Genomic DNA, 27263 nt, shown 5'->3' on the forward strand with positions numbered 1-27263 from the left:
GTCGATTGTGTTTCCTTCTTTTTCTCTCAGTTCTTCATCCTTGGTTCCTAAGCCTGGCTGGTAACAACTTCAGTGAATTTACCTAAACTAACATTTCTATATCCGTCTTTTTCTAACGCCTTCTATCCTCTGAGGCATCTAGGGTTTGGAACACAGATTGTGGTTGTTTATACAGCAGGCAGAGAAAGTGTGGGTTGTTTGGAGAGGATGAGCTTGGGTGTTGGATGGTGAAGACAGCAAAAATGTTGTGTAATTCATTCATGTGGGCATCATGCTCTAGCACAGGGTTTGGCAACCATTGTTAATGAGTTAATCATTGTGCTCAATAGGACTAAATATACTTGGTTGAATATCAGAAATTTATAGCATTGATTATGTACAGCGGAACAAGTACGCTGTCAGTCGTTAACTTTAGTGTGTGTGATGTGCAGTGGTCATGCTAATTGTTTATCAGAGTAGCACACTTTCATTGACTTGCGCAGTTATTTCTCACACTTTAATAGTATTTATAACTTCTACCTTAATAAAAACGAGCTGTGTTACTATGAGGAATGATAACCTTAAAATGTAGATCTGTATGCAGGTACGAGGTACTTTATCTGAATGAAATACATAGGCTACACCTTTTGCTCATGTTCCAGCTACTATTACCATAGGTTGCTGACCCCTGCTCTAGCATCTGTTGATGAATTGCAGGCTGCTTGTTGTTTAAATGAGAAGCTGTTAGTGGGGCTGTAAGGATTGATTTTGATTGTGCTTGCTCCATGTCATATCGAACTTTTTTAACAATGTGTCCTAACCAGGCATGATGCAACAAGATTCCAGTGACAAGCAGTGGACCCGATTAGTTAAAAACAAAATGTAATGTCACTCATCACAAGATGTCCTCGGCACGCCTAGTTGGGGCTTGTTGATGAGACATTTGTAAAAGTGCTGCTTTTTAGATGGCATTGATGATGACTTTCATTACTGATGTCTACATTATGGCTGCAAAGGGTCCTCATTTAACCCATTAAACTTTCTTATCCTACATTTATGTGTCATTCAGGTCATTGACCCTGAGGCCTGTGAAGTGTCTATAGCAGTGGTTCTCAACCAGGGGGTCGGGAGATGGCTTAAAATTATTTAAAATAAGACAAAACACAAGCTTAAACAGCTAGATGTTAACAACTTTAGCCATTCCTTGGCCTCCAAAGTTCTTCAACCTGGGTAAAAAAGGGACTTTTAAAAAGAAAAGTCATGGAAATGAATCACATTTAAATAAAATTAATAAAATGTCATTTTTTTATGGAGCCCCGCATTTGACAATCAGACATACATACAGACATATCATAACAACTCTCTGAATATTTTTAACATGGTTATGGATATGACAATGTTAATGTATTTGGTTTTGGTGGAATAGATCTGCTACGCTATCCTGGAAATCCAGAGTTCTTGTGAGAGCACAAGTTGAATTTGCTCAGCGAGTTTACTCTGGCGTTGAGTAATGATGCTCATTAAATATGCCCTTGTATCCGAGCTGCACCAATCACATCGGGTTATCTGATATAGGCGGGCCAGAGGCGAGCTAAACAGAAGACGACAGCGCTGTGACGTCGAAGTCATTAGTAAACATAGCAAGATGGCTATGGATGAACACCAGTTGTTTGAAACGGCTTTGGCCGCTACAATGAACGAGTTAGACTTGGCTTTTTATCTAAAACAGGAACAGAAGACGGCGCTCGAATCGTTCCTTTGCAAGAAGGACGTTTTTGCTGTTTTGCCGACCGGATACGGTAAGAGTCTAATCTACCAGTTAGCTCCGCTGGTAGCTAAGCGTATGGGGCTTGTTGTGGTTGGTCGTAATGTTATTCAGTTGCGTGCAGTGAGGTTTTCAAATGCATGCTTGGTGCCGCCCCTCGAGCATTTTCATTAGTCGATGCCAGACCAATAATCTTTCAGATTTAGGTCTGGATTACCAGGCTACTGTTACGCTGCTGCTGCTGTTGATTATTGCTGCTGCAGAGCAAATACAGGAACTTGCTACTGCCAATACATATGCCGATACACTGCTTTGAGTATGTAATACATACTGCTGCTGCACAAATAGCATATCAATTACCCATAGCAGATCTATACAGGTGGAGCCGGCGAAGGTGGAGGGTTTAGACGAACTCTGAAAGTGTGCTGCAAACTGCTATAGTGAATGATAACCAGCCATTTAAATGTTGAGCAGCAAGTTCATTGGCTGCAGATGCGACATGAAGCTTGTGCCAAGTATTTAACGCTGTAAATATCATCATATTGCGTTAAGGACCCATTAGCCTGTGCCATCTGGAGTTTCATGACAGAACTATGTAGATAACCTGGCAACAAATTAAGAATTTTTTCTCGTGTTTTAGTAAATTGTGGCCATGATTTACTAATACGTTCAGTTCATTCATGTTAGTTAAATCGTGGCCACTAGTTAAGAATTCGTTCCAGCGATTTATTAATTTGTTCGCTCTTTTAAGTTAATCGTGGCCATGTTAAACTAATTTGTTCTCTCGTTATGATTTAACTAAAACAAGGGAACAAATTATTATATTGTGTGCACGATTTACTTAAAAACTAAGGAATAAATTAGTAAAACATGCTGACGTATTAGGTCATGGGAACTGGGAATTATTTAATTTGTGGCCACGATATACAATCCATGTCATGTGCGGGGCTCCGTGCTTTATAAATACATAAAAAAAATTTTTTTTAAATCAGGTTCTGAAAGATTTTATTGATTATAAATTGCTATTGGGGAGTAAATTTTTTTAACCCTGTAATCACAAACTAGAAAATACATGTACATTCATTGGTAATAAAAAGTGTAAACCCTAAAGAACATTCAGTTATTGAGATAATGGACTGTAATTATTATAATTGTTTATACTTTATTTTATTAATATTATACCATTCCTAGTTTCTGTAAATAAAAAAAAGTTATAAAAATTATTATTTATTATTATTATTTTATAAAATAATAAAATAATCAGCTTTGAAATGTCAATTCAAAAATGTTGAGAACCACTAATCTATAGCTATATCGCGTAGTCCTACTCACAGTGGTATGGTTTTTAGACCTATATCGCGTAGTCCTACTCACAGTGGTATGGTTTTTAGACCTATGAGAACACAGCCTGCAGGAGTTATGGACTTCATAGAATAGAGTTTACTGGTTGGCTTTTTTTCGGTGTTTGTGGTGTGGTTTTCTTCTTTCTAGGGGTCAGAGTGCTCACGTGAAACAAAAGCTGCAGAAATGTTCAGACTTCTTGTGTACGTTCCAGTCATCTGTTAGTGCTTTGCCAAGTTCACAGGTTTCAGCCAACTTTAATAAAATTCAGAATAATAGGGAGTGCATAAAGGCACTGTATGAAATGTGGCTACTATGGACATGGTGAATAGTAAATTTAGCATTTTATTCAGCCTAATACACCTCGGGAATTGTTACTAAGCGCTTCAGAGATTTCCATTCGCATTTATTTACATATTAAACACCGAAAATGTCAAATAACTAAATGTAGAGGTTTTGAGTATATTAAAATGTTTTATAAATATTATAATTAAAATGTATATTGATATACTTTCCATAAATACACTTGGATGTATTGTATAGTTTCTTTCATATTAAGTGATTTTTATGATGTCATACTCAAAACCCCTCACCTGTGCACCTCAAATGTTGTCTGTCTTTGAAGGGCATCCCAAATGAACACATTTTTTGTCAAGTAAAGTATGTTTTATAAAATATTCCCCACTGAGTGTGTGTAGGAAGCAGTGATCTGTAGTGTGTGAAAGTGTGCTGTCCACATTTTCAATTGCCTGATTAGCTCTCTGTCGCCTCCTTTTGGCAGTGTCCAAGAAACATGGCAAGCTGATTGGCTTCCTGCGCACCTTCATGAAGTCCAGACCCACCAAACAGAAGCTAAAGCAGAGGGGAATCCTGAAAGAACGAGTGTTCGGCTGCGACCTCGGCGAGCATCTCCTCAACTCTGGTCTAGACGGTACAGACACAGATTATTTCCTCTATGTGCTGTAAAAGGGATGTATTAGCCTGGGAAAACCCAGACAACTTCCGGCAAATTTAGATTTGCTCAGCAAGTAGTCTGGCAAAGAGCTCATTCAAGCCCATTTCTAATCCGTCGAAATCGCGGCACCAATCAGAAACGTTGAGGCGGGCTTTACACGATGACGATCGCTCTGATTGGCTTTAGGTCTATCCAATTGCGCCCAGAGGCATTTGAGCGATGTCCGTTGGTGAAGCGCACTCAACTTTTAAATGCATTATTATATTCAAATTGCAAACACATGAGGACAGTCTCCATGAAAGACCCACTGGCAGATGAACGTGCTGCTACATTTCTCTCCGAAACGGTAGGAAATTAAATTAGATTTAATAGAGGATTTTAACTGTGACAAGATGATTGACAGGACAGTTTACGTGACAGGACGCACGCGACAGATCTGTCCGATAAAGATGACGAAGTAGTATGTCCCAAAGCTTGCCTACTTTTTTGCTACACATTCAAAAGTAAATACCTTTTCTTCACAAAAAGAGTACATACTTTTATGGCGTAGTGTAACTTAAGGACGCAGCATATGGCTTTACACGATGACGATCGCTCTGATTGGTTTTAGGTCTATCCAATTGTGCCCAGAGGCATTTGAGCGACGTCCGTTGGTGACGCCCCTTTGGAAATGAGTTATTAATGAAGCTTTTCCAGACCATAACTCAGTTACTACTGAGAATGGTCTGGTTTTAACCAGGCTAGGGATGTATGGGAATCTTGTTAAAATTGTAATTTCTACATGTTTATTGATATTTTTTGTGGTTAAACTTCAGTGCCGCAGGTCCTAAAGAGCTGCTCAGAGTTCATAGAGAAGCATGGTGTGGTGGATGGGATCTACAGACACTCCGGTGTGTCCTCCAACATACAGAAACTCAGGTGTGTCTGTTCATACTTTATTCTGGAAGTTTATATAAAGGTCGAATTATGTCTGCACTTAAAACCATATTTTTTTCTTTATATGCATGACCATGACATTTGTTATTCTCTTGAATCTCATCCCAATCAGGCATGAGTTTGACAGTGAAAATGTTCCGGACCTGACGAAAGACGTGTACATGCAGGATATTCACTGTGTTGGCTCACTGTGCAAACTCTACTTCAGAGAGCTGCCCAATCCTCTCCTCACGTACCAACTCTACGACAAGTTTGCTGTAAGTAATTCTGGCTTTAGCATGAGTTATGTTCAAACAAGCTGCAAAATGAGGGGTTCAAAACCCTTTAACCATGTTAATATCACGGTACTTCAAAGCCGAAGATATTGCTCTTGTTTTCAGATACTAATCTTGGGAACGGTTGGACACAATAATGAACTGTGTATCAAAAATGTATAATGGATTCCACAAACATGTTTTCGACATGGATAATAATCAGAAATGTTTCTTGAGCAGCAAATCAGCATATTAGAATGATTTATGAAGGATCATGTGACACTGAAGACTGGAGTAATGATGCGGAAAATTCAGCTTTGTGTTAAAAATCTATTTTGTACATTATACATTTTGTATTTAAAAATACACTATGAAATTAATGACATTTCAAAATGTATTAAGTTATTTTAAATTGAAATATTTCTCAATATTACTGTTTTATTGATCAAATAAATGCTGCTGTGGTGATCACAAGAGACTTCTTTCAAAAACATTAAAAGAATCTTACCGAAACTAAACTTCCAAGTGTTTCTCAAGTCCAGTAATATTTTAAAGTTAATCTTTCTGTCTGACCAGGAATGTATGGGAGAGATGACCGATGAAGAGAGAATGGTGAAAGTGCATGATGTTATCCAGCAACTTCCTCCTCCTCATTACCGGTAACCCCAATACTTACTACATGCTTCAAGTTGTGTCACCTGTTATTGACATTGATGACATTTGTCTCTGTCCCTCAGCACTTTGGAGTACCTCATCAAACATCTGGCCGGGTTGGCCACTTGCAGTGGAGAGACTAACATGCACATCAAGAATCTGGCCATCGTCTGGGCCCCCAACCTGCTCAGGTATGTAATTATAACTACCTAAATATTAGCAATGCACAATGTATTGGTGATGATATCCATAATGGCCAATAGTAGTATTTTATTTATTTGTTTGTTTATTTATTTATTTATTTTAAACTATCAGCATAGCCATGATTAGGTTGATATTGGAAGCGGTTAATGTAATGGCTGTCTTGGATACTTGATTCTGATTGGTCAATGACAGAATATATGATTCTTATTGGTCACTCATAGCATTCTGCTGTCAGAAATTTTAGTATAATATGTATATTACTTACAATTGTACCAGGCAGTTGTACTAGTTTTAAATCTGAGATAAAAAGGGTATTTTTTTTTTCCTCATAATAAAATAATTTATGCTCAAATCAATATTTTTATTTATTAGTTTTATTTATTTATTTATTTATTTATTAGTAGTAGTAGCCATAATATACTTTTTAACTAAATTATTTTCAATAAAATATTATTCTGTGCCAGATTTTAAAATAATTTTTGTTTTCTACTTTGAGTTTATAGATTTATAGGTCTAATAATTTGATGCCTAATCTCACTTAAAAACGTTTTTGTTTCGGCCCAGAATTTTCATTTCGGTGCATCCCTATCAAAATGATCAATGTGTTTTGTTTTTGTCCTAATATTTTACTGTTGAACTGAACACTTTGAAATGAATAAATCTATGTGATTCATTACTGAAATCCTCACTGCTTTTTGTTGTAGCGTTTACTAGTACAGGCTGAGGGTTCATATTAAACCTCTTTTGTCTAAATCAGAATCTACTGTTGTTCTGTGTCAGGTCCAAAGAAATTGAGGCAGCAGGCTTAAGCGGCGCTGATCCGTTTAAAGAAGTGCGCATTCAGTCCGTGGTCGTGGAGTTTCTGCTCAGCAATGTGGAAGTTCTGTTCAGTGACTCTTTCACTTCTGTTGGACGTTTCAGTGCAGGTATGTTGAACCAGAAGATCCACCATAGATGTTCACACTCATCAGTAAACCACTCATTCAGTCCGGTGTCTTCAAACCAGAGCATGTGAGCGGAGCGGTGGTATTTCCTCCGGAGCCTGTCTGTCGCTCAGGGCCGCTCACTCAACCCAGAATGCCCTTTTATGCTGTTTTTTCGAGAACACTTGAAAAAAGCAATAGGTCTAAGGTTATGAAATTCAAATATTGTTCAAATGAATCTTCTAGGCCTACATAGATGCACAGTAAACATCAAAGTTAAAGGACAAGTTCGGTATTTTACACTTAAAGCCCTGTTTACAGATCGTATCTGATGAAATAGAACGGTTAAGATTAAAATTTGGACACATGCTCCTGTCCCGAGAATTTTAGGTTTATTTCGCTTTTGTGGACCTATTTTGCCAAACGCGTCACACCCGTGATTCTTCCGTTGAGAGCTTGAATAATAGACACTCCAGCCCAGTTGGTGGCGATAATTCACCTTTGCCAATTGCAAGCAAACCACGGGCATTTCATTGAATACACAGAAGAAGCAGAAGAAGAAGCGGCGGAGTAATACCGTAAAGGTGCTGCGGTCTCACAGCACGTCCTATTAAGTCAATGGAGTTGGACAAAAACTACGATAAAACCTGTTGGAATGCATCTTTTTCAGCGATTGATGAAATCGAGCGATTTTGATGGAACATATCAGTGAACACCCCCTGACCACTCGGTGAGTTTCACGTCTTTGTAAACGAAAGTTTAATGTGTTTTTAGGACGGAATCTTCCAGTACACATAGACAACCATTGTGGGGGTGGGGGGGTGAAGCGAAATAAACCTAAAATTCTCGGGACAGCAGCATGTGTCCAAATTTTAATCTTAACCGTTCTATTTCATCAGATACGATCTGTAAACAGGGCTTTAAGTGTAAAATACCGAACTTGTCCTTTAAGAACTGAAAGAAGAGTGGAGAAACTAAGTTAGTGAAGTCTCATTTTGTGATATACTCACAGCAAAGTTTTTTTCTTCTTCTTTGCTTGGGGGTAAAAATAATTGTGAAATACTGTCGCAGCGATCTACTGTTAACAAACATCCCCACGTCGACCACACTTATGAGAGCGCCGTTTCAATGAATATGTAAATATGTGCTGTGCGCTTTCCTCTCAATAAAAAAAGAAACGTACAACAAAAATAACAGCGGTGAGAAAACGGCAGTAAAGAAAGCATCTGATCAGAGCGATGTGGATGTTTGAACGAGCTCTGCAATTCGGCACTATCCAGTCACGTCACGCCTATTTATACAGTATTGCTTTAAAGCCACATAGATCAGGACTTATCTATAGGCCTACTGTAGTTGAGACATTTATTCAAGAAATTCATTACAAACAGAAAGACGTAGGGTATAGTGAAGACACCGCTCCGCTTTCCTGACATGCTCTGCTTCAAACTGCACTTTCATTAAACAGGCAGTGATGTTGGTTTTGTTCCAAAACCTAGTTGAGCCTACATAATGTAAGCAGCATTTTAAGGCATTGTGGGCAAAAAGGTATGCAACTTAATTTTGCTGCCTTCAAAGATACTTTCTTTTGGCAGCAATGTTGTATCCTTCAGAGAAGCCAATCCCATAATGTGACAAGCTCAGTGACAGCTAAGGATGCTGCTTATGTTTACAGTGCGCCATGTTTTGGAACAGAGTTGTCTAAACCAATATAGTAGCAAAAGCACTAGACGTAATGATTCCTCTGAGTTGTTTTCATTACAGAATTGCCACAGATTAACATGATTGTTTCTTAACTTCCTCTGCCAGTCTTTGGTTTAAAGTGATATCTGATATTTCACCACTGTTTCCTTCCCTTCTGAGCAGTTCTTTTTGTTTTCATACTTAACAGTGATACGTTACTACTGCAGTCAGACCTGTGACTTCATCTCTTCTCTCTTTTTCTTTTTTTTTATCCCTTGTGACACAATATTAAATGGCTGTAACAGGTTGAACAACATTGATTTAATATATTAGGGCTGGGTGATATGGTAAATAAATTACTGCGCTATTTTGTCATATTATTGTAATATTTGTAGCCTTTTGATCATATTCATCATGATATTTACACTCCCAATCAAAAGTTTGGGGTCAACAGTATATATATTTTTTAATTAATAAAGGAATAAATCAAATCAAATTCATATAAATATGTAATTACTATTTTTAATGTATTTTTACAAATAAATAGATGCATCCTTGGTGAGTATAAGAGACTTCTTTCAAAAACGTTAAAAAAAACACAGACCTCAAACTTCTGAACGGTGTATTTGCTCTGAAATGGCTTAAAATAGTGACATTTTTATTTATGCTTAAGGAACCATCATTTCAATCAAACAGCCACTGCTGACATGTACATTCATACTTACATTTTTTTTATTGATTGACAGCACTAATATTACATTTAATATCAAATTAAATACTAATTAATCACACATTCTTCTGTAATTAATCATGAATAATCACACCTAACATCAACGTTTTTTTTATATATATTTGTATATTGTAATAATTTCACATTTATTCTCCAAATTAATGTAGAAACAACATAAAGACAGTAGCCTATATTTAAAATATTTGTGTAATAGCATCTTTTAGGAATGAAGGCCAGTATCACCGATACCAATACTGCTACTGATGTCTCTATGCAATTCTTTTCTCAATTTTAGCCATTCAGCATTACAATATAATTTAAAGCTATCCATTTTTTACATTTATTAGGCTCTAAAAAATATAACAACTTAATTTAAGTGAACTTAAAACAATCTTCACATAAACACATTATAATAAATGTCACATTTACCTGTGCCTTTATTATATCAGGGCTCAATTTTTTTCTATTGGCCCAGTTCAGATTTTTACTTGCACTGCCAAAATGTACAAAAAGTTGTTTTTGACCCTTGTAACCTAGTAAACAGTGTGTTCAGATTTCCAGGTAGCTCTAACAGGTAGGATATATACAGAAATTGAATAAAATTATTAAACAGTCTGCATAAATTATAAATTTAAATCTAGATTAATCCTTATTAAATCTGCAAAAGTTATTCAGTCAAGACCAGTGAGTGATTTTTCTCTTTTTCTTTTGTTCTTTGATTAACAATGACATCACAGCAGCAGGTTTATTAGGCTGCTGTCACTTTAAGACCAGCCGCTACTGCACATAACGCAGATCTGACACCATAATATTTTTTCACAACTCTTTACGTACATTTAAGGCTTCATTTAACTCATTTAAGACTGTGCTTGCGAGGATACTTGACAAAATGGGCATTTTAGTAAACTTTTGTGTTTTTGTCCGTTCAAGCGCTGTCTGAAGCGGCTTTCTGTGTCTCACACAGACAGGGGATTCACACACACTCTCCACTGCACTGCGTTCTCTTTTGTTTCTTGTCGTGCTTAAATGTTTTAAAAGCATTTGCATGAATAAGAGTGTGATCATATATTGTAACTGGCCAAAGGATGACAGGAAAAAATGGATGCCTATTTAATTGCGTTAAATAATTTTAATGCGTTAAACTGAAAACTTAATCGCATGCGTTAACGTGTTAATTTTGACAGGCCTAAGTAATATACAATAAAAATCTAGTTAAAATAATTAAGGATTTTTTCCCTCACAGTTTTGTACAACATTAACCCCAATTTTTTTTTTATCTGCATTCACGAATATGCAGTATACATAAATACAATTATATTTACTTGCATATGCTTTATTAAAGTATTATATAAAAAAAAAAGTTTGCCACATGGATATTTCTGTGAATATTTTTAACTCCAAATCTTTTTATTTCATTTTTTTTTATTTTTTTTATGAAAGATCAAAAGACTTCCGAACATGTATACACTTTAAGGGAGATTTAAATCAGAGAACCTATTCAAATCTGTCATAATTCTCACATATTTGCAAATTGCGGGACAAGGAGGAGATGTAAACCTTTATTTCCTTCAACATGATTGCAAATAAATTGTGATTTATTTAATGTCTCCCAGCCCTACTATACATGTGATTTGATAAATTGTTCTCTTGTGATGAACTTGGCTAACATAACACAGTTGAGCATATTTACAGTGGCCTGACTCACTCATGTGTAAGTGAGGCTTACTGAGAGAGAGCTGTGTGTTTCCATAGCAACAAGAAGGGTGGAGCACAAGATCTCGCGCCAGCCCCGAACACGCCTGGTTAGTCTTCAAGAGGCGAAGGGGGAGTCCTGTTTGACTGACCCCTCTAATCTGGACCCTGACCTACGACGCTTCTCCGTGATATAAGATCCAGACTGACTCTCTGACTCCACAGTGGACACTCAATTCACAATCTGGTCAAACCAGCTTAAGGGGATATACACAGTACTTCTTGAGTTAAAAAAGCTAACTCAACAGCTTTATAGGTGTATTACCTTCCATATACTGTTTCTGAAAAATCAGTAAGAGACAGCAAGACATTTTTACATGGATGTCCATTAAAGAGAAACATAATGTGTCCTGTGAGAATGTCTCAGCTTGGAATATGGTATCTGGTTTGTTGCTGGTTCAAGGTGGTCTACCAGGTACAAAGCAGGTTTATCTGCTTGTAGACTAGCTGATCAACCATCTAGACCAGCTAGAAGTGTAAATCTTTTCTTCCAGCAGGGATCCAAACGATACTATCTATGCTCGCATATTTTCTTTTTTTTTTTGTCCCGATTCAACATGACTGTGTGTTTACACTACTGTTCAAAAGTTTGGGAATAAATTCATACTTTTCTGAAATGTTCAAAAGTGTCAATAAAGGCATTTAAAGGCGTTTCTTATAAATGCAGTTCTTTGAAATTCTTTTAAAATTCTTCTTTCAAAAATCTTACAAATATCAAACTTTCGAACGGTAGCGTATGCCATTAGCAATGTAATTTTCCACATGGATGGATTATTTTATGACTTGTTTATGTTCAAGGACATCTGTAAAATCATATTTTGCCTGTGTAAATGACATGTTTAAATTGTACAGCACACAGATAGATATAAGGCAATAAATCCCTTTGTTGACAAATATTCACTCATTTTTTAGGAGAACAAAGTATGAATATTAAGCTTACGGTTCTTACTAACTGAGCTTTTCCACTATGTAAATTTGGTTTTCATTAAGTAGGAAATTGAGGAAACTCATTTGGTAAGATGGGTGAATGGGATGGATGGATGGATGGATAGAGAAAATTTGAGTGAAAAGAGTTTCTGTATGTGTCGACTCAACTCTAAGACAGTTACAGCAGGTAAAGTGACATTTAGGTATTTTTCTGTATGTCAGATACTTTTGCAGGCTTTGTTTTTGGATTCCTCTTCTCGTCTGATGTCCCAGACTTTACAGGCTTGCTGAGGCCCAAAAAACTCTATGCAAGTACACAAACACAAGCGCTTCTAGATATGCAATCTCAGTTTTACACGTTGTTGCATTTGGAAATGTGTTCGAGCACAAATCATAACACAACGCAATTATCAACTGCATTCTCAACACTGCCACAAGAGGCGTTATAAAACGTGCATAACTTGACTCAACACAGTATATGCGTATATACAGTATTAAGTTATACTAAGCACCGGCAAAGTGTGCATTTGTGTACTTGCATAGTTTGTTTCTGGCCTTAACCACTCTAAATTTTGTCTGTTGGCCCGCCTTTGTATTTCTTCTACAAAGCTTGTTGCAATAGAGCTGTATAGACTATGGAAGTGTTGGAGGAGCTGATGTTTTTTGTTGAAGCTTAGATGTCTTGTCGTTTGCCATCTATCATGATTGATCATGTTTGTTTGTTGTCAATCCCTGTGCTCTTCGCTGCATTACTGCATTAACTCGCATATGTCCGTTGGCTTGCTGGATCCGAATCTGAATCTGAATCCTTTTTTTTTTTTTTTTTTCTGTTTGCCTCTTTCACTCCACAGCACGACAGTCTCTGACCAGGCCCAAGTCGTTTGTGTCTACCAGGCTTCTGTCTCTGGAGGAGGCACAGGCTCGCACGCAAGCTCCTCTTCTCCTTCAGGGGTCTCCTCACCACGCTATCGGCCAGTTTCACACTGTACTGGACCTGCCTGCAGACAAGTGGGTTTCTTTGCACAAATCAATGACTTACGAAGGAATGGTTAACCTATTAATTAAATTCTTTAAATTTGTTAGTTAATAAATACATTTTACTTTCGGGTTTCTTTTAGGAGGAAAAGAGGGATGAAGGTTCGGAAGTCAGCAGGCGGGAGCTGGAAGACGTTTTTTGCCATCGGAAAACCTGCAGCGGCAGGTCGACGTAAACCCACCAGGATCACCTCTCTATTCCAGCCCACTACCTCTCATGCAGGTATAAAAGACATCATGCTAATTTCTTTAGATTGTACTTTATGCTAAATAGATTTGCATTTCCTGATGTCAGAGGAAAATGGCTCATTTTTTTGTCTGCTTTAGGTTGCAGGGTGGACAGTGTGACGCTCAGGTCAGCAAAGAGTGAGGAGTCCCTGTCCTCTCAGCACAGTGGAGCAGGTATGAATGACATTTGGTAACGCTTTAATACCCTGGTTGACCAATCAATTTCCAGGGAGCAGTGTAATAAGATACTACATTTTTATTTTTCATTATTCTTATGAAATTGTGTGAATATACAGTTCAAAAGTTTGGGATCAGTTAATCAGAAATTAACACTTTTATTCAGCAAGCATGCATTTAATTGATCGAACGTGACAGTAAAGAAATGCATAATATAAAAAAATATTAATATTTGAAAATAAATGCTAATCTTTGGAACTTTCTATACATCAAAGAACTCTCTCTCTCTCTCTCTCTCTCTCTCTCTCTCAAGTAAGAGTGTGATATGATGCTCTGTTTTTCTCAGGTCAGGGGAAGATGCAACGCTTACGAAGACCTCGCTCCAGCAGTGATGGTCTCTCTCTGGCTGCTTCTGTTGATCCACAGCTCCTTCCTCAGCACTCCCCATCTAGAATCCATCCGAGCCGCTCTTACGACAGCCTGCTGCCTGAGGAAATGCGTGATGCTGATGAGGAAGAAAATGAAGATGAAGAGGATGAGGAGGGTGTGTACATGTTGCCTGATTTCTCCCAGGAACCCTCCACCTCATGGATGGCAGAAGATGTCATTGACTTTAGCCCCACCTTCCTGGAAGATGGGCCAATAGGGTTAGGGAGCACGGCCGTCGCTCCTAGCGGCAGGGAGTCCCCTCCTGCAGCTGCACCCCCTCCATACCGTTGTCTGAGCCATCAAGGCCACACCCGCTCTGGTAGCCAGCGCTCAATCACAGAAGATCCAGACTCGGTTCTCAACCAATCAGAGGCCGCAGCCCGTCGGAGTTTGATCCTGGCTGCGGCAGCTCCGCCTCAGCAAGTGTTCTGTCAACACAGGCCGTCTGCAGTTATTAATGCTCCCGCAAGCACAGCCCAGCAGGGCGAGTCAAACCTAAGCCCATCCCATAGCCAGACGCCAGCTCCAGCAGCCTCTGCACCCCCTTCTCAGCCCCCTCAGGAGAGGCGTTCCTTTACACGTAAAGTGGTTCATGCACTTTCACCTAAAGCACCTAAATCCCCCCCTATGGACATCTCTGATCCGATCTCCATCAGTGTACCTGCCAAGGTGAAATCTTTGTTGATTTTGTTGTGTATGTGGTAATATTTGGACTAATACTTTTGTAGGTGACTTTGTAGGTGATCCCAGTTTAATGTGCAGAGATCTATAAGTGAACCATTTTAACTTTCAAGGTTCTGGAAATGATTGGTGGACGAGCTGGCGAATTGCAACCTGGACCTCCAAGCAGTGGACCGTCTCAGCCACCCCAGATGATATCTATGCTCCTGAGGTCATGTGACTTTCAGCTCTCGGAGAGCTGCCAGCAAGAGCTCAACAGTAAGTTGGGCCCCATCGCCAAGATCAAGGGTCCTAGTGAGTACACACTCTGATTATGGCATAATGCAGTGGTTCCCAAACTGTTCAGACTGCATACCCTTTGACTTTTGTCTAGTACCACCATTGCATTTTTCTGAAAGTATGGTAATATGTAAAGCCATATTCACATTTTTAACTATATCCAAATACATCTTGGCATGTGACATTTTTTTTCATTCAGTTTATCAGAAGATTGTTATATTTCAGCAATGAATATCAATTATTTAAGTGCGATAGATGTTCCTGAATTCATATATATAGTTTAATGAAATTATTAATGGAAGATAGTTTTACATCGCCATTCGTATATTGACTTCCTTAGTGTAAAGAATTAGGCAGACAGGCCAAGTAAAAAAAATTGTGATATCATTTTAGTGAAGTTTTTTAAAACAATCAATCAGTAAATTATTGCTTTAAATGTCATGTTCAATTTCAGCCAATTTTCCAACATACATGGACGTATGTTGTGACAATTTCTGTACATTTATAATGAGAGAACTTTTCTTGTCCACCCCAAGTTTGGGAACCTCTGTTTTAATGTTAAAAATATATAATTGATTAAATTGATATATAATTGATACCTTTTTTCAGGTATCTTTGGTCCCACTGGTGTTCCCCTTCCATCACAGCAACCCCCTCCTCCTCCCCCCAAGAACCCTGCACGCCTCATGGCTCTGGCTCTGGCTGAAAGTGCCAACAAGGCACTGCGGCAAGGTGCCTCTCCCCCATACCGCCCCCGTCAGAGTGGAACCTCTCCTGAGACAGACGTCCGCTTCCAGAGGTCCCTCTCTGCGGATGCAGGAGCTCTGCTGTCTACTGATCCTAATCAGATCTACTCCACGGTGCGCCCCTTGTCTGTGTGGAAGACTGAGGGTGATGATGATGGTGAAACTGCTGCTGAAAAGCCTGCAGACAAATCGCATGGTACAGAACCAAGGTCACAACCTGGACAGGACTCTGGAACTCTCTCTTCTGACAGCTCAGTCTCTGATTCTGGGACATCCAATTCTGAGTTGTCAGTTGCCAGTTCCTCTGAGGAAAATGAGCGAAGCCCAAGCCCCATTTACAAGAACGAAGAGCCAACTTCTGCAGCACAACCTTCAAAATCCAGCCCACCCTCCTCCAGCGAAGCCATCCTTTCTCAGAGAAAACCCCCAGCATATGGTCGGCAGTTTTCTGCTCCACAGCTTCAGCAAGATAAATCAAGTGGCCAGTCCAAGCCTGCAGCCCAGCCACACACTCAGCTCCTGCACTCCAAATCAGAGAGCTCTCCACTGGCCCAGGTACGAGCCTTCCAGCCCACCCGCCCTAAAGTGCCACCCAAGCCCCCTGATCTTGCTCCCTTGAGGGCTCCACTCTCTCAGACTGACCGGCATGATTACATGCGTCGCTCCTTGGATGCCAGTCGCATTCGACGCTTGGCAGGGCCTCCACAAGGAAACACACCACTTTCCAGAGCTTTCTCTGAGCGCATTAGCAGTACCTCTGACATGCTGTCTCGCTATCATGCAGCCAGAATGGCCAGCCAAGCTGTCCAGGTTGCACACCTTCCCCAACAACAGCAGCAACAGACTCAGTCCACTCAGATCAGAACAGTTGTCCCCTCTGAAGACCCATCCAAGATGGAGAACTTCTACTATGAGATTGGTGCACCTGAGCATCCAAAAGTGCCACCCAGCTATGCACGCCACAGCTATCAGAATATGAAGCTGGATCTGGAGGGAAACCTACGTCTCACTGACCCAGCCAATCAAAGGCCTGTTTCCAGGGGTTACCCTCCCCCCTACAACCCCCAAGGACCTGTGGGCAGTAGGGCTCCCCAGCTGTGGTCATCTGAGGCCACACGAGCTTGGGCCGCAGCACATTCTCACTCTTTCTCCTTTTCCCATTCTCATTCTCACCATCGCTCCCAGGACGGATCATCAGGACATCCTCCCCACCCTCGCCCTCAGCGACAGACATCATCATCTGTCAGGTTGCCCCGCAGTGAAGTGCATCCCTTACCTGCATCTGGTGTAGTGGGCTCCTCTGCAGGCATAATGCCTCTGTCCGTTCACCAACGTGGCTTACATCGGCCCCAGCGTTCGCCTTCTGCAGACCACACTGCCTCCCAGCTTCACCCCTACTTTGAAAATGGGAAGGTGTGTTACCGGTACTTTGAGGCTTCCAGGCTGGAAGATATACAACTGCATCAGCAATCAGTTTTGAAACCACCTCAGGCTTCCCCGGTGCAAGGAATCACGAAAGATCAGCCTGAACCCATCTACGTCAACTATCCTTTCACAAACCCGCCAGGATCTGGGGTTAATTCAAAGAGCTGGGCCACCACAAACCTTGACGAAAATGATTATCAAGCATCGGAGACACTGGAACTACCTTCCAAGTCTCAACCGGAAGACAAGCAGAAACTTTCAGAGCATGAAAGTCCCACAGTTAGCTTCGACAACCTTGCCCAGAACGACGTATCCTCAGATTCCAAAGAGATCAATATAGCAGCGTCGGCCTCCACTGCCATGCATTTCCGTAGCCGCTCAGATCCCCAAAGTATCAGCTCAGAGCCTGTTAATGTCCTGACTGGGAAGGAAATTGCCTCCTTGCTAATTGAAAAGCTTGCAGAGGATGAAAGAGAGGGTCCTTCTGTGCCATCTTCTTCATCCTCTTCTCCGCACATCGAGCACCCTCCAAATCCCTACCCTAGCCAGCAGCAACAACAACCACCACCTGCATACAATATCTACACTCCAGGACCCTCTCGTGGGCGCTTTGAATGTCAAATGCCACCTAGAGAGGGATCTGGACCTTTCCAACGTCAAGACCCCTTGCGGAGATCTTCTGGAGGCCAGTATAGACAAGCTTTTGATGTCATGCCATCTGGTGACCAAGTCCTTAAGTTTTACAGAAGCCAAGACTTTGTCCCAGTCTCACAGGGGGAAAGCACAAACCCTAATCCTTATCCCCCAAGACCGTATTATCAGGACCCCCCATACCCTAATTGGAGCCCTCAAGGCCTCCCAGAAGCTTCCCACACATGCACTCCACCTACAGTGGCCTTCTCTAACTTAGCGCTTGGATCAACAAGAGGATACGGGCCCCAGACAGTGGTCAACCAATACCCGTACCAGTCAGGGTCAGTGCTTCCCCAATATCCCAACACACCACGGCGAGATGTTGTCCTGGATCCTTCTCTCCGACCTCCGGGGTTGCGAAACCAGAGAGGCTTAAACCGGCAGGGAAGCCTGCCGGGGCCCAATTGGACCATCCGAACTGAAGGCCAGACCCGTAGTTATTGCTAAAGAGCACAACTGCCACAAAAAGTCCTGTCTTTAGACTTAAAATAAAATAATATGACGTAAACCAGTATAAGCACTAGACTTTTATGCTTCCTGTACACGTTAACATGTTGTGAAAGAAATGGTTAACCTCCCTGAGGGGAGACAGTGTACAGAAACTAAATTAAGTGGGGTACGTATGTCTTTACTGGTGTTTCTGTCTCAGAAAAACCCCACTGCTGTCCTGCGATTAGAGTGCATATTGGAGTGGAAAAAGTGTACGAGAATAAGACATTAGGCAGAAAGTATCAAAGAAGTGAACCATAAAGTGGCTTAGATATGAAAACATTCCAGAACACACTGTGCTGTCCAGCAGAGGGAGTCAGAGAGGTGCATAGCTGCTATTCCTCTGACGGGACGTTGCTCAGTGTGGCTAATTTTTAGTTTTTCTGCTTTCTGTTTTGTCTGGTTTAAGGTTCTTTTTGACACTAGATCATTCTGTACAGGGGCACAAGCTTAATGTCTTTCTTCCTCCTCAAAGTACGATAAAAATAACCTCAAGAGATGCTAGTGCTTTTATGAAACTTTATGAAGATGGTTAGTTTTTGTTAATTTTTGGCAGCAATGTGATATTTCCTATTTTTTTTTTATTGCTTTTTTTGTTGATGTTTCTAAGTTATTGTAAGTTTTCATTGGAAAAAGTTAATGTGAAATGGTTTTATTTTGCCTTTCTTGATTTGTTTCAAAGAATGTAAAGGTTAGGACTTTGTGACCTTTTTTTTTTTTTTTTTTTTTTTTTTTAAGTGTGTGTGAATTTGAATGAGTGTGTCTTGCCCAGAGTGTCTGACATTAAGCACATAAAAAGGAACGGTAATTGCTGATATTTTTGGGAAAGGTGCATAATTGAGAGTGCATATTTCTGTGAGGTACTGTACTGCTCATTCTCAAGTAATGCGTCAGATGATTTTGTATCAATATTGGTGTTCTAATCCAAAGCAAGTATTTCAGGTAGGTCACGTGACACGTCACCCTGTGTCACTCCCAGACATCCCTGGGTTTCTTTTGAAGGAGGAATCCTAACCTAGCAACAAAGAATAACTGGTACTATTCACCACAAAACACTGAAAATTCCTTCAATGCCCACAACACTAGTCTTAGATGACTATAAAATTATTATTTTTTAATCAGACCACTATCTGGGCTCGGTACTGTTCCAGTGTTTTTTAAGTAAGTACTATAGTATCTTTTTGTAGTCCTGGAAATTCTTCTAAAATTTGACAGAGGTGGATTCTATAAAGAATTGTTTAGTAATTGGTGCCTTTTGTTAAATAGTTTTAAATAATCCTTCATTATGAAAGCAAATGAGTTGGATCCAAACTTGGTCCTGAGCCCTGTTGCTCCTACTTAGAGTTTTCCAAAGCTCCGCACCTGTAAGTCCTGAAGTATACAAGGTCTAAATGAGAAAAGATTGTGTGTATGACTGAGAGTATGATACGGTGTGTTTGCATGTCTGTTATCTCTGTTGTTTTAATACATATCTATGCAGTGAATAACCAAGGGGGAATACGTTCCTTAAAATAAAAATAAAAACACTAAAAATATTAATGCTACCTATGTATGTCAGCAGACCTGTGAGCGTGTATGTTCCAGTGAGAGAGGTCATGCATGTGGCTTTGAGGGTATATACTGTTCATGTCCAACAATCTCCCCTTCAGTCTTTAGCACTTTGCTAAAGGCAGTTCATTCTATTTTGTATAATTTTCAAATATGTGAATTAAAACCTTGGACACCCGTTATTGATGAGTTTGGTGATTATTTTTGAACAGAATATTTCTGTACACCGGTAAGAGGAGGTAGCTTAATGATGGGCGTTATTCAAGTACTCATATTATAGAAAATATCATTGGAATGCAGTGATCCTGGTACTAATTGCACACAAAAAAAACTTACTAAGTGACATTTTGATGACAATTACTTGACTAAATAACATTCCTATTGTTGAAGCAGACCTGGATGCTCCTGAGGCTGATTGTTTGCATCTGTTATTTTGAGATTGTTTTAATTCACAGGGCTTGCAGTGCCGCAGTCTACACCCTCTGAGATGGGAGCTTCTTTGTAGGCGGTAATATGAGAGAACTTGAGCTCTTTCCTTGATGGAAATCCTGCAAAACCAGTCTGTTTCTGAGTATCAGGCGACACTCCCAGTTGAGTGTAAATTAAAACAGACAAATGCAAGCTAACAGTCCCTCCTCTGTTTTCTAATGATACATGTACAAAATATTGGCATTAGATAATTAGCCTGAGCAATAACGGTTTGGGTGGTTCAGGGTGTGGAGAGCTGCCAGGCTTTTGTTGTCTTTTCATTCTTGCTTTCTTAAGGATAGTTTATTTCCTAGGGCATGTACGTGCGTGCAACCCGTCACCATTTTTGCTGCGATCATTTCCAACTACAGACAGTGAATGATAGACGAAGAGTCACCAGCTCGGTTACATGTTTATTTGATAAACAGAAACATTATGCATGTTTTAAAAACAGATGTGCTGTAAAGTATCATACAAAACAATGTCCTATTCATTGGTCTATAGACATTTTAATGCAAATTTTATATTAAATATTATGTCGAAAAAAATATAAGTGTAGACTGTGGCATAAAGGGAAATGGATTAATTCATAGTCATTTGAAGAACCCGTTTGATCAATAGGTAACACTTTACAACAAGTTTTCATTTAACTAGTTAATGTATTAACTAACATGAACTAACTATGATCAATACATTTGTTACAGTATTTCTTCACCTTTGTTAATAGTTAATACTAATATTTGTTTTGTTCATAGTGCATTAATGTTAACAACTTTTGATTTTAATAAAGTATTAGTAAATTATGAAATTAACAAAGATTAATAAGTGCTGTAGAAGTAGAGTTCATTATTACTGAAGTTCATGTTAACTAATGAAACTGTTAACTAACAATATTGTTAATAAAGGTTTAAAATGATCTCACAATAATTACTCATTAATTAAATGGAGAACAATGATGCATTTGAATCAGTTACTTAGACAATTATTGAAATAATTAACTTTAATAATTAACAAATAACTTTAAATCCTCCCCCCAGCATAATGAAATGATGCTCCTCTATTAAAGTTCTTAAAGATTATTGCAATTAATTTAACCAAAAATGCTTTTAATCAAGATTAACTTGTTTTGAACCTGGAAACATCCCTTATGCGACAAATACACTTTTAAATGTACAAATTATAAAAGGTCATAAAACGGCATGTATGATAAAACAAAAATGGGAAAAATGCTGTTTGTTTAGATGAAGTATTATGCTGCAGGATACTTTGGCTTGTACTTATTATGTGCAATCTGCAGTCATCTGTATTTTTTCTGTGACGCCATGAGTGGATCACATGTAGATGTGTCTTGCTGAGTCCGTACAATTAGTCCAGCAGCATGTAGTAGATCATGGAGATCACTAACGTGAGGAACTGCAGGACAGATCAGAAGTGCATTAGAAGAGTGAATATCAAGTAAGTTGCAACTGAATTTTTCTCAAGGGCAAAAATATAATATATATAGTAATAATATAGCTTGCATCAATAAATGCATATATCAACATTAAAGCACCCAAAAGAAGATAATCGTACAAATAAATGGTAAATCATATAATAGACATAAAAGTCAATATATTGTTTGTTTCATTCCCACATCATTGAACATTAGATTGTGACTGGTTTTCATTATCTTGTGATACTTTTTCGTGATAATATTAATTTATTTTTTCTGTAAAACTTTCAAAGCAGTTTGAACTTTAAAAATGCAGCTGAAGACTCTTGTTTTCCATCTAGATGTTTTAAACAATAACATGTCCTGTGTGAATAGAGGTCATTTAGAAAAATAAATGATTATACTGTATGACTTACCACAAACATGAGAACGGCGAAACCGTACCAGCTCACAGCCCAGGTGTAACGGCTCAACACAGATTCAATGAACTGGAAGCATCCCTGAAATATCAAAGAAAAAATATTGACATAGACGCACCCCTGAATAGACTAGGCCTAACATAAAGTGAGGCCAAACTAAATGTTTGCCATACAATCTGACAGATGTAGCCTACTGAAAATAAAGATGTCATTCCAGCTCACCTATCATCAAATGTACTGTGATTCATAGGACATTTAATAATAGGTGAGCCAGTAGCAAAACTTTTTTTTTTCTATAAACAAAACATTACATTTCTTAAGCCGCGTTTCCACCGAAATTACCCGGAACAATTTGTACCAGGAACTTTTTTCCCAGGAACTTTTTTTGCCCCAGACCGGTTGCTTTCTGCGTTTACACCGCGGTCTAAAGTACCGGGAAGGTAAACTGCGCGCAACTGCTCCTCCCAGTCTGCGACGGACATAATCAGTTGCGCCACATGTATAAGTATGGAGGAGTTTCAAGCTGTGCTGCAGTTATGTATTGGTTTACTAACGAGGTAATTAACAAAACAAAATAGACGAGCACTGATACTCGTCTATTTTGTGCGTGTTCAGAAAGCTCGTATGCGTATAAAATTAGACAACGTATGTTATCAGTTATTGTGAGATGCCTGGGACGAACGCGCAAAAAAATTTCCTCTTTCGCAAATACACTTAAAAAAAGCCTGAACCCCGTCTATCAATCATAAATAGTGACAGTCTTGTAAATAGTTGTTTGTTACTAACCTAACCTTGCAATAGATGACAATGTGTAAACACAATGACTTAATAATAAGCTGTGGCAGAAAAGAGACGAGCACTGATAAAGCGTGTTCAGTAAGCTCGTAATGCTATAACGTTAGATATAACATTTGTATTTTATCAGATATTGCGGACATTGACCGTGAGATGGCTGAGACGAACGCGCAGAAAGTTTCCTCTTCCACAAATACCCTTAATAAAGCCTGAAACTCGTCGCCAGTCCACCAGTTTTTTTTTATTAAACTCCATATTTGCAGACAGACAACTCTTACTGGATGAAGCCACGACACGAACCGCAATAGATTTTTTAAAAAAGGTTAAAAATAAATAAATGCTGCGTGGAATCATCCAACCAAAATGCGGCGTGAACACAACCAATCAGCTTGTGCAGCGCACAAGTCCCACCCCTGAAAGTTCCTGAACTTTGAAAAAGTACTACCTCATGAGCAGGGACTATCGGAGGGGGAAATATTTACCCGGAACTTCATTTAAACCCTGGTTCCTGCGGTGTAAACACATCGAGTACCAGGCCAAAGTTCCTAGTTCCTGGGGAAAGTTCCTGCGGTGGAAACGCGGCTTTACTCTTGACATAATCTACATAAGCCCAACATTATGCAGAATTATTCATGTGAATTTTTTTTTAAAAATTAAGAGATAAAAAAAAAAAATCTCTTTTATAAACCTCTTTGCCTTTAAATTTAAATTATTTGAATTTGAAAATTATTTGTATTAGAACAAGACCTCCTTTTGTTTGTGACACTAGTAGAGAACCACTGTCAATGAAAGTTGTAACTCCTATTCCTTTCCTGCAGGTCATAAGTAGCCTATGTTGCTGCCATGTTGTCTTCAGTAAAGGTGACATGTTACAAGACTAAAGGCCCGTTCACACCAAGGAGGATAACGATAAAGATATAGTTCTAAAAATCGTTCTCAATATTAAATGCAGAGTTCACACCAAAGCTATAACGATAACGGCACAGAGAAACGTTATCGTTATCCAGCTGATGAACGACATAAACCGCCAATCAGAATCCATCCTGCTGTAACGAGCTCGAGCATTTAAAGTAACAGACAAGCACGCGCTTAGAGTAGACCGAACGATATCGTCCGCTGGTGTGGATTATAGTTATTTTTAGGTATCGTTCTTGGTGTGAACGGGCCTTGACGTACCTTTGTGTACATGGCGCTGCTCTTGCCAACGATACAGCCTTCTCGATCTTCCACCTCAAAGTTACTCAGTCTCTTGCAGCAGCTGAGGGGCCAGGGGGGTGTTGTGCCAAATGTCTGTATGAAGGTAGAGTTATAGTCTATCCAATCCTTCGGCCCGTCTGCTCCACAGCACTCGGCCTAAAGGCAGGAGTAGAAAAATATGCATCAGTTGAATTCTATATTAATCTATCAAGTGAATTCCCTGAGTCGATCAACAGAATGATGCTTTGGTTTGAAAGTGACTTGAAACGAAGTTTGAATGTGATTCACATCGTTAAACTTTTGACAATTAGGCATTGCATGGACCCTTTTTTTTTTTTTTTTTTTTTTTTTTTGCTCACGAAATGTTGCGACTGTGTTATTTGAAGAAAAAGTTTAAAATAAAATGTTTATTTTTGTCACTATTGGTTTTGTTTCTTAAAGCAATAGGACTTTACCTCAGTTATGGTTGTTCAAAACAGTCACTGATTTTGACAAGTAAGATTTTGTTGATCCTGGAACAACATTCCTGTCAGAAAATGCAGTTCTTCTAACCCTACCCTCCCTAAACCTAAGCTGTGATTAACAATAATGTAGAAGCATCTATAACCCTGGCTATAAGCCTAACTTGACATATGAACTGTAAACTTGTCTCTCAGAGAAAGTACTGAGATTAGTACTTTTGACACCTTTTTTCTGAGAGTGAATTCCCTGACTCCCTCATCCTCCTTTTCTTGTGGTAAAATCACTGTAATTTATTGATTTATATGAGGCTAGCAACCCATAATGAGTCTGTTTATGTTATTATCCATCAGTTATTCTTTCAGGTTTATGGGAGGATAAAACTGGTTTCTCCACTATCACAGGCAACAGAAAGGCATGTTGTATCAGGTCTGAGTTGAAGATGATTGAATATTTTCCTTCCCTAACATTATGTGCTTCTGTTTTAGACACAACCCTTTGACAGCTGAGCTGACAAGTGGTTGTGTTTATTGAAAAGTCAAGAGGTCATTAAGGGTGTTCTGCTTACCTGTTCCATCACTCTGTTCCATGTCTGTGTAATATCTTTCCCTTTTGTGCTGCTGTCTGCGTAATATTGCAGCATCTGTTTCTTTACAAGGTTACTGTTCCCAACCAGCTATAATAAAGGAAAGAGGATTTTAAAAATGAAGAAAAGGAATGCAAAATTCTCTCCTTTATGAACCTGCTGTTGTTCCATTTTGAAAAGATTATCACATTTGATCAACATAATGAGAAACTTTTAATGGGTAGTGTACAAACGACAGACATGAAGAAAGAGAGAGCAGAAATGGGACATGACACAGACCAGAATCGAACCTGGGTCCCCTAGGTCCCTGGTCCAAGTGTCCCACATCTTTGATGTGTAAATGATTTTATTTTGTTTTACTTTTACAGTATAGAGAGGCTAGTGACTCTACTCACATAATCTCGGTTGGTCACTGCTGTGATGGCGGAAGCGCATTCGAACAAAAAGATGATGAACATTATGATCAGGTACTGTGGGAGGATGAAAGTTAACAGCAATTGGTTAAAAATCTAAATAATTCCTTCCTTCTAAATATGGTTGTCTCACTGAAGGTGATATTGAATAATAGTGATTAATCTCTTGTGTAAAATGGTAGGATTGCTGTCTTTTTCCAATGACTTCTGTTAAAAAACCTACCACCATCAGGAGTGCACGGCTCCTTTTCAGGGCAGCGAAGATGCCAAAGATGCATGTGAGGAAGAAAGCAAACCCGGTAAAAATGGCAATCCAGGCCGCAGCAAAGATGTCGTCTTTTCCTGAGACACTAGATATGGGGTAGAGCTTATACCCATCCACTGCTACCCAAATGGCCACTGCGAATAATGCCAGTCCGGCTGCCTGAAGAGGAAAATACTTATACGTATGGGGAACAAGATATTTTACAACATAAACATCTCTTTTTATTATTATTTTTTCAGACTTACAGCAGCGATTGCATTCAAGATAATGACTATAATCATCAAACATGTCAAGACTACTGCTCCCATGGCTGTAGTGTTTCTCTGTTTCTCTCCTGAGGAAAAATTAAATAATGGTCAGGATGGACATCCAGCACAAGGAAAAGACTCGAGATTATTTATAAGGTAAAAGCCTGATCTGTGAGTTGGGGTTAAACATTTACAACTTTCCCCATTTAATATCCTGAACAAAAAACTTTTTTTCTTTTCTTTTTTTTTCAGAGCCTGGGAATATTAGGTGAATTTAAATTTCTATTTAGATTCTAGTTCTACTTCTAGTAAGAAAAAGTATTTGTGCATAACTAGAATTATGAAATTAAGTTTTTTCTGATGTATCAAATACCAATTGCAATAACATATTAATTTATACCCTGCTATTTTCATGGTACTTCCAAGAATACCATGGCATATACATGATACATGTCTAAAAAGCCTTTTCATTCTTTTGTCTAAACTAATACTGTAAAAAAGCAACATTTAGATAAACATTTTTAGCTTTGTGAAATGTATTCATTTTAAGACAGTTCTTAAACACTAATTATGCACTATATAATTAATAATAAATAATCCAAAACAAACATATAAGCAAAAGCCAGTAAGAAAAAAAAAAGTAATATGCCAGTAAAAATAAACAAATAGAAATAAGTAGTTGCTCAGGGACGCACCTGTTCCAGTCTGAGATTTCACCTGCTTTCCCTCTACCTGCTAGTATTCGCTTCACTGACTTTTGTGGACACCTTCATGACGTCAAACCTATTTATCATCTGTTGTACAGACCGAATGAGATGGGATGGGCAACGTCACTCCCTGTGTGTTCATCACCGAGTACTCTCAGTTATTCCAAAAAAATTATCTAGGATTTTCTACTTCCAAAAACATCTGAATTTACATATCATCAAAGCATGTTAATAGTGGTACTTTGGTACACTTTGGATAAAGGATATTTAATTGAATACAAAAATAATAGTCTAAGCCATCAAAGTAGGATTTAAATGTAAAAAGCCTGTAGAGATAAAATCCAGATACTGACCTGAAGAAAAAAAAAAAAAAAAAAAAAAATATATATATATATATATATATATATATATATATATATATATATTAATATATTTTACAATGTA

At 38.8% G+C, this 27263-nt stretch overlaps 2 protein-coding genes across 9 annotated transcripts in view; one reads left to right on the top strand and one right to left on the bottom strand.

The window, feature by feature from the left end:
* Window positions 1–20012, top strand: part of arhgap33 (Rho GTPase activating protein 33) — a 97044-nt gene extending 77032 nt beyond the window's left edge. For 6 of the 8 annotated variants that reach the window (XM_082150590.1, XM_082150597.1, XM_082150596.1 and 3 more), the window contains 13 exons: window positions 31–60; window positions 3867–4016; window positions 4856–4958; window positions 5089–5233; window positions 5807–5889; window positions 5968–6075; window positions 6869–7014; window positions 12952–13108; window positions 13219–13358; window positions 13463–13537; window positions 13887–14638; window positions 14764–14944; window positions 15539–20012. In XM_082150590.1, coding sequence (XP_082006716.1) covers window positions 31–60; window positions 3867–4016; window positions 4856–4958; window positions 5089–5233; window positions 5807–5889; window positions 5968–6075; window positions 6869–7014; window positions 12952–13108; window positions 13219–13358; window positions 13463–13537; window positions 13887–14638; window positions 14764–14944; window positions 15539–18240 — 4772 coding nt within the window. In that variant the 3' untranslated portion in view covers window positions 18241–20012. The remainder of the gene's footprint in view (window positions 1–30; window positions 61–3866; window positions 4017–4855; window positions 4959–5088; window positions 5234–5806; window positions 5890–5967; window positions 6076–6868; window positions 7015–12951; window positions 13109–13218; window positions 13359–13462; window positions 13538–13886; window positions 14639–14763; window positions 14945–15538) is intronic. The other 2 variants (XM_082150592.1, XM_082150591.1) reach the window with 2 other exon arrangements.
* Window positions 20013–20698: 686 nt separating this feature from the next.
* On the bottom strand, window positions 20699–26912 carry upk1a (uroplakin 1a). Its single transcript, XM_082150837.1, has 8 exons — window positions 26808–26912; window positions 26110–26198; window positions 25823–26023; window positions 25582–25656; window positions 25169–25276; window positions 24121–24297; window positions 22147–22230; window positions 20699–21711 (listed from the first exon to the last, which is right to left on the bottom strand). Exons 2-8 carry the CDS (start codon window positions 26170–26172, stop codon window positions 21664–21666), a joined length of 756 nt encoding a protein of 251 aa, XP_082006963.1. The 5' UTR covers window positions 26173–26198; window positions 26808–26912; the 3' UTR covers window positions 20699–21663.
* Window positions 26913–27263: the final 351 nt, after the last annotated feature.

Source organism: Leuciscus leuciscus, assembly GCF_965113295.1.
Source record: "Leuciscus leuciscus genome assembly, chromosome: 20".
In the NCBI taxonomy this organism is placed as follows: Eukaryota; Metazoa; Chordata; class Actinopteri; order Cypriniformes; family Leuciscidae; genus Leuciscus; species Leuciscus leuciscus.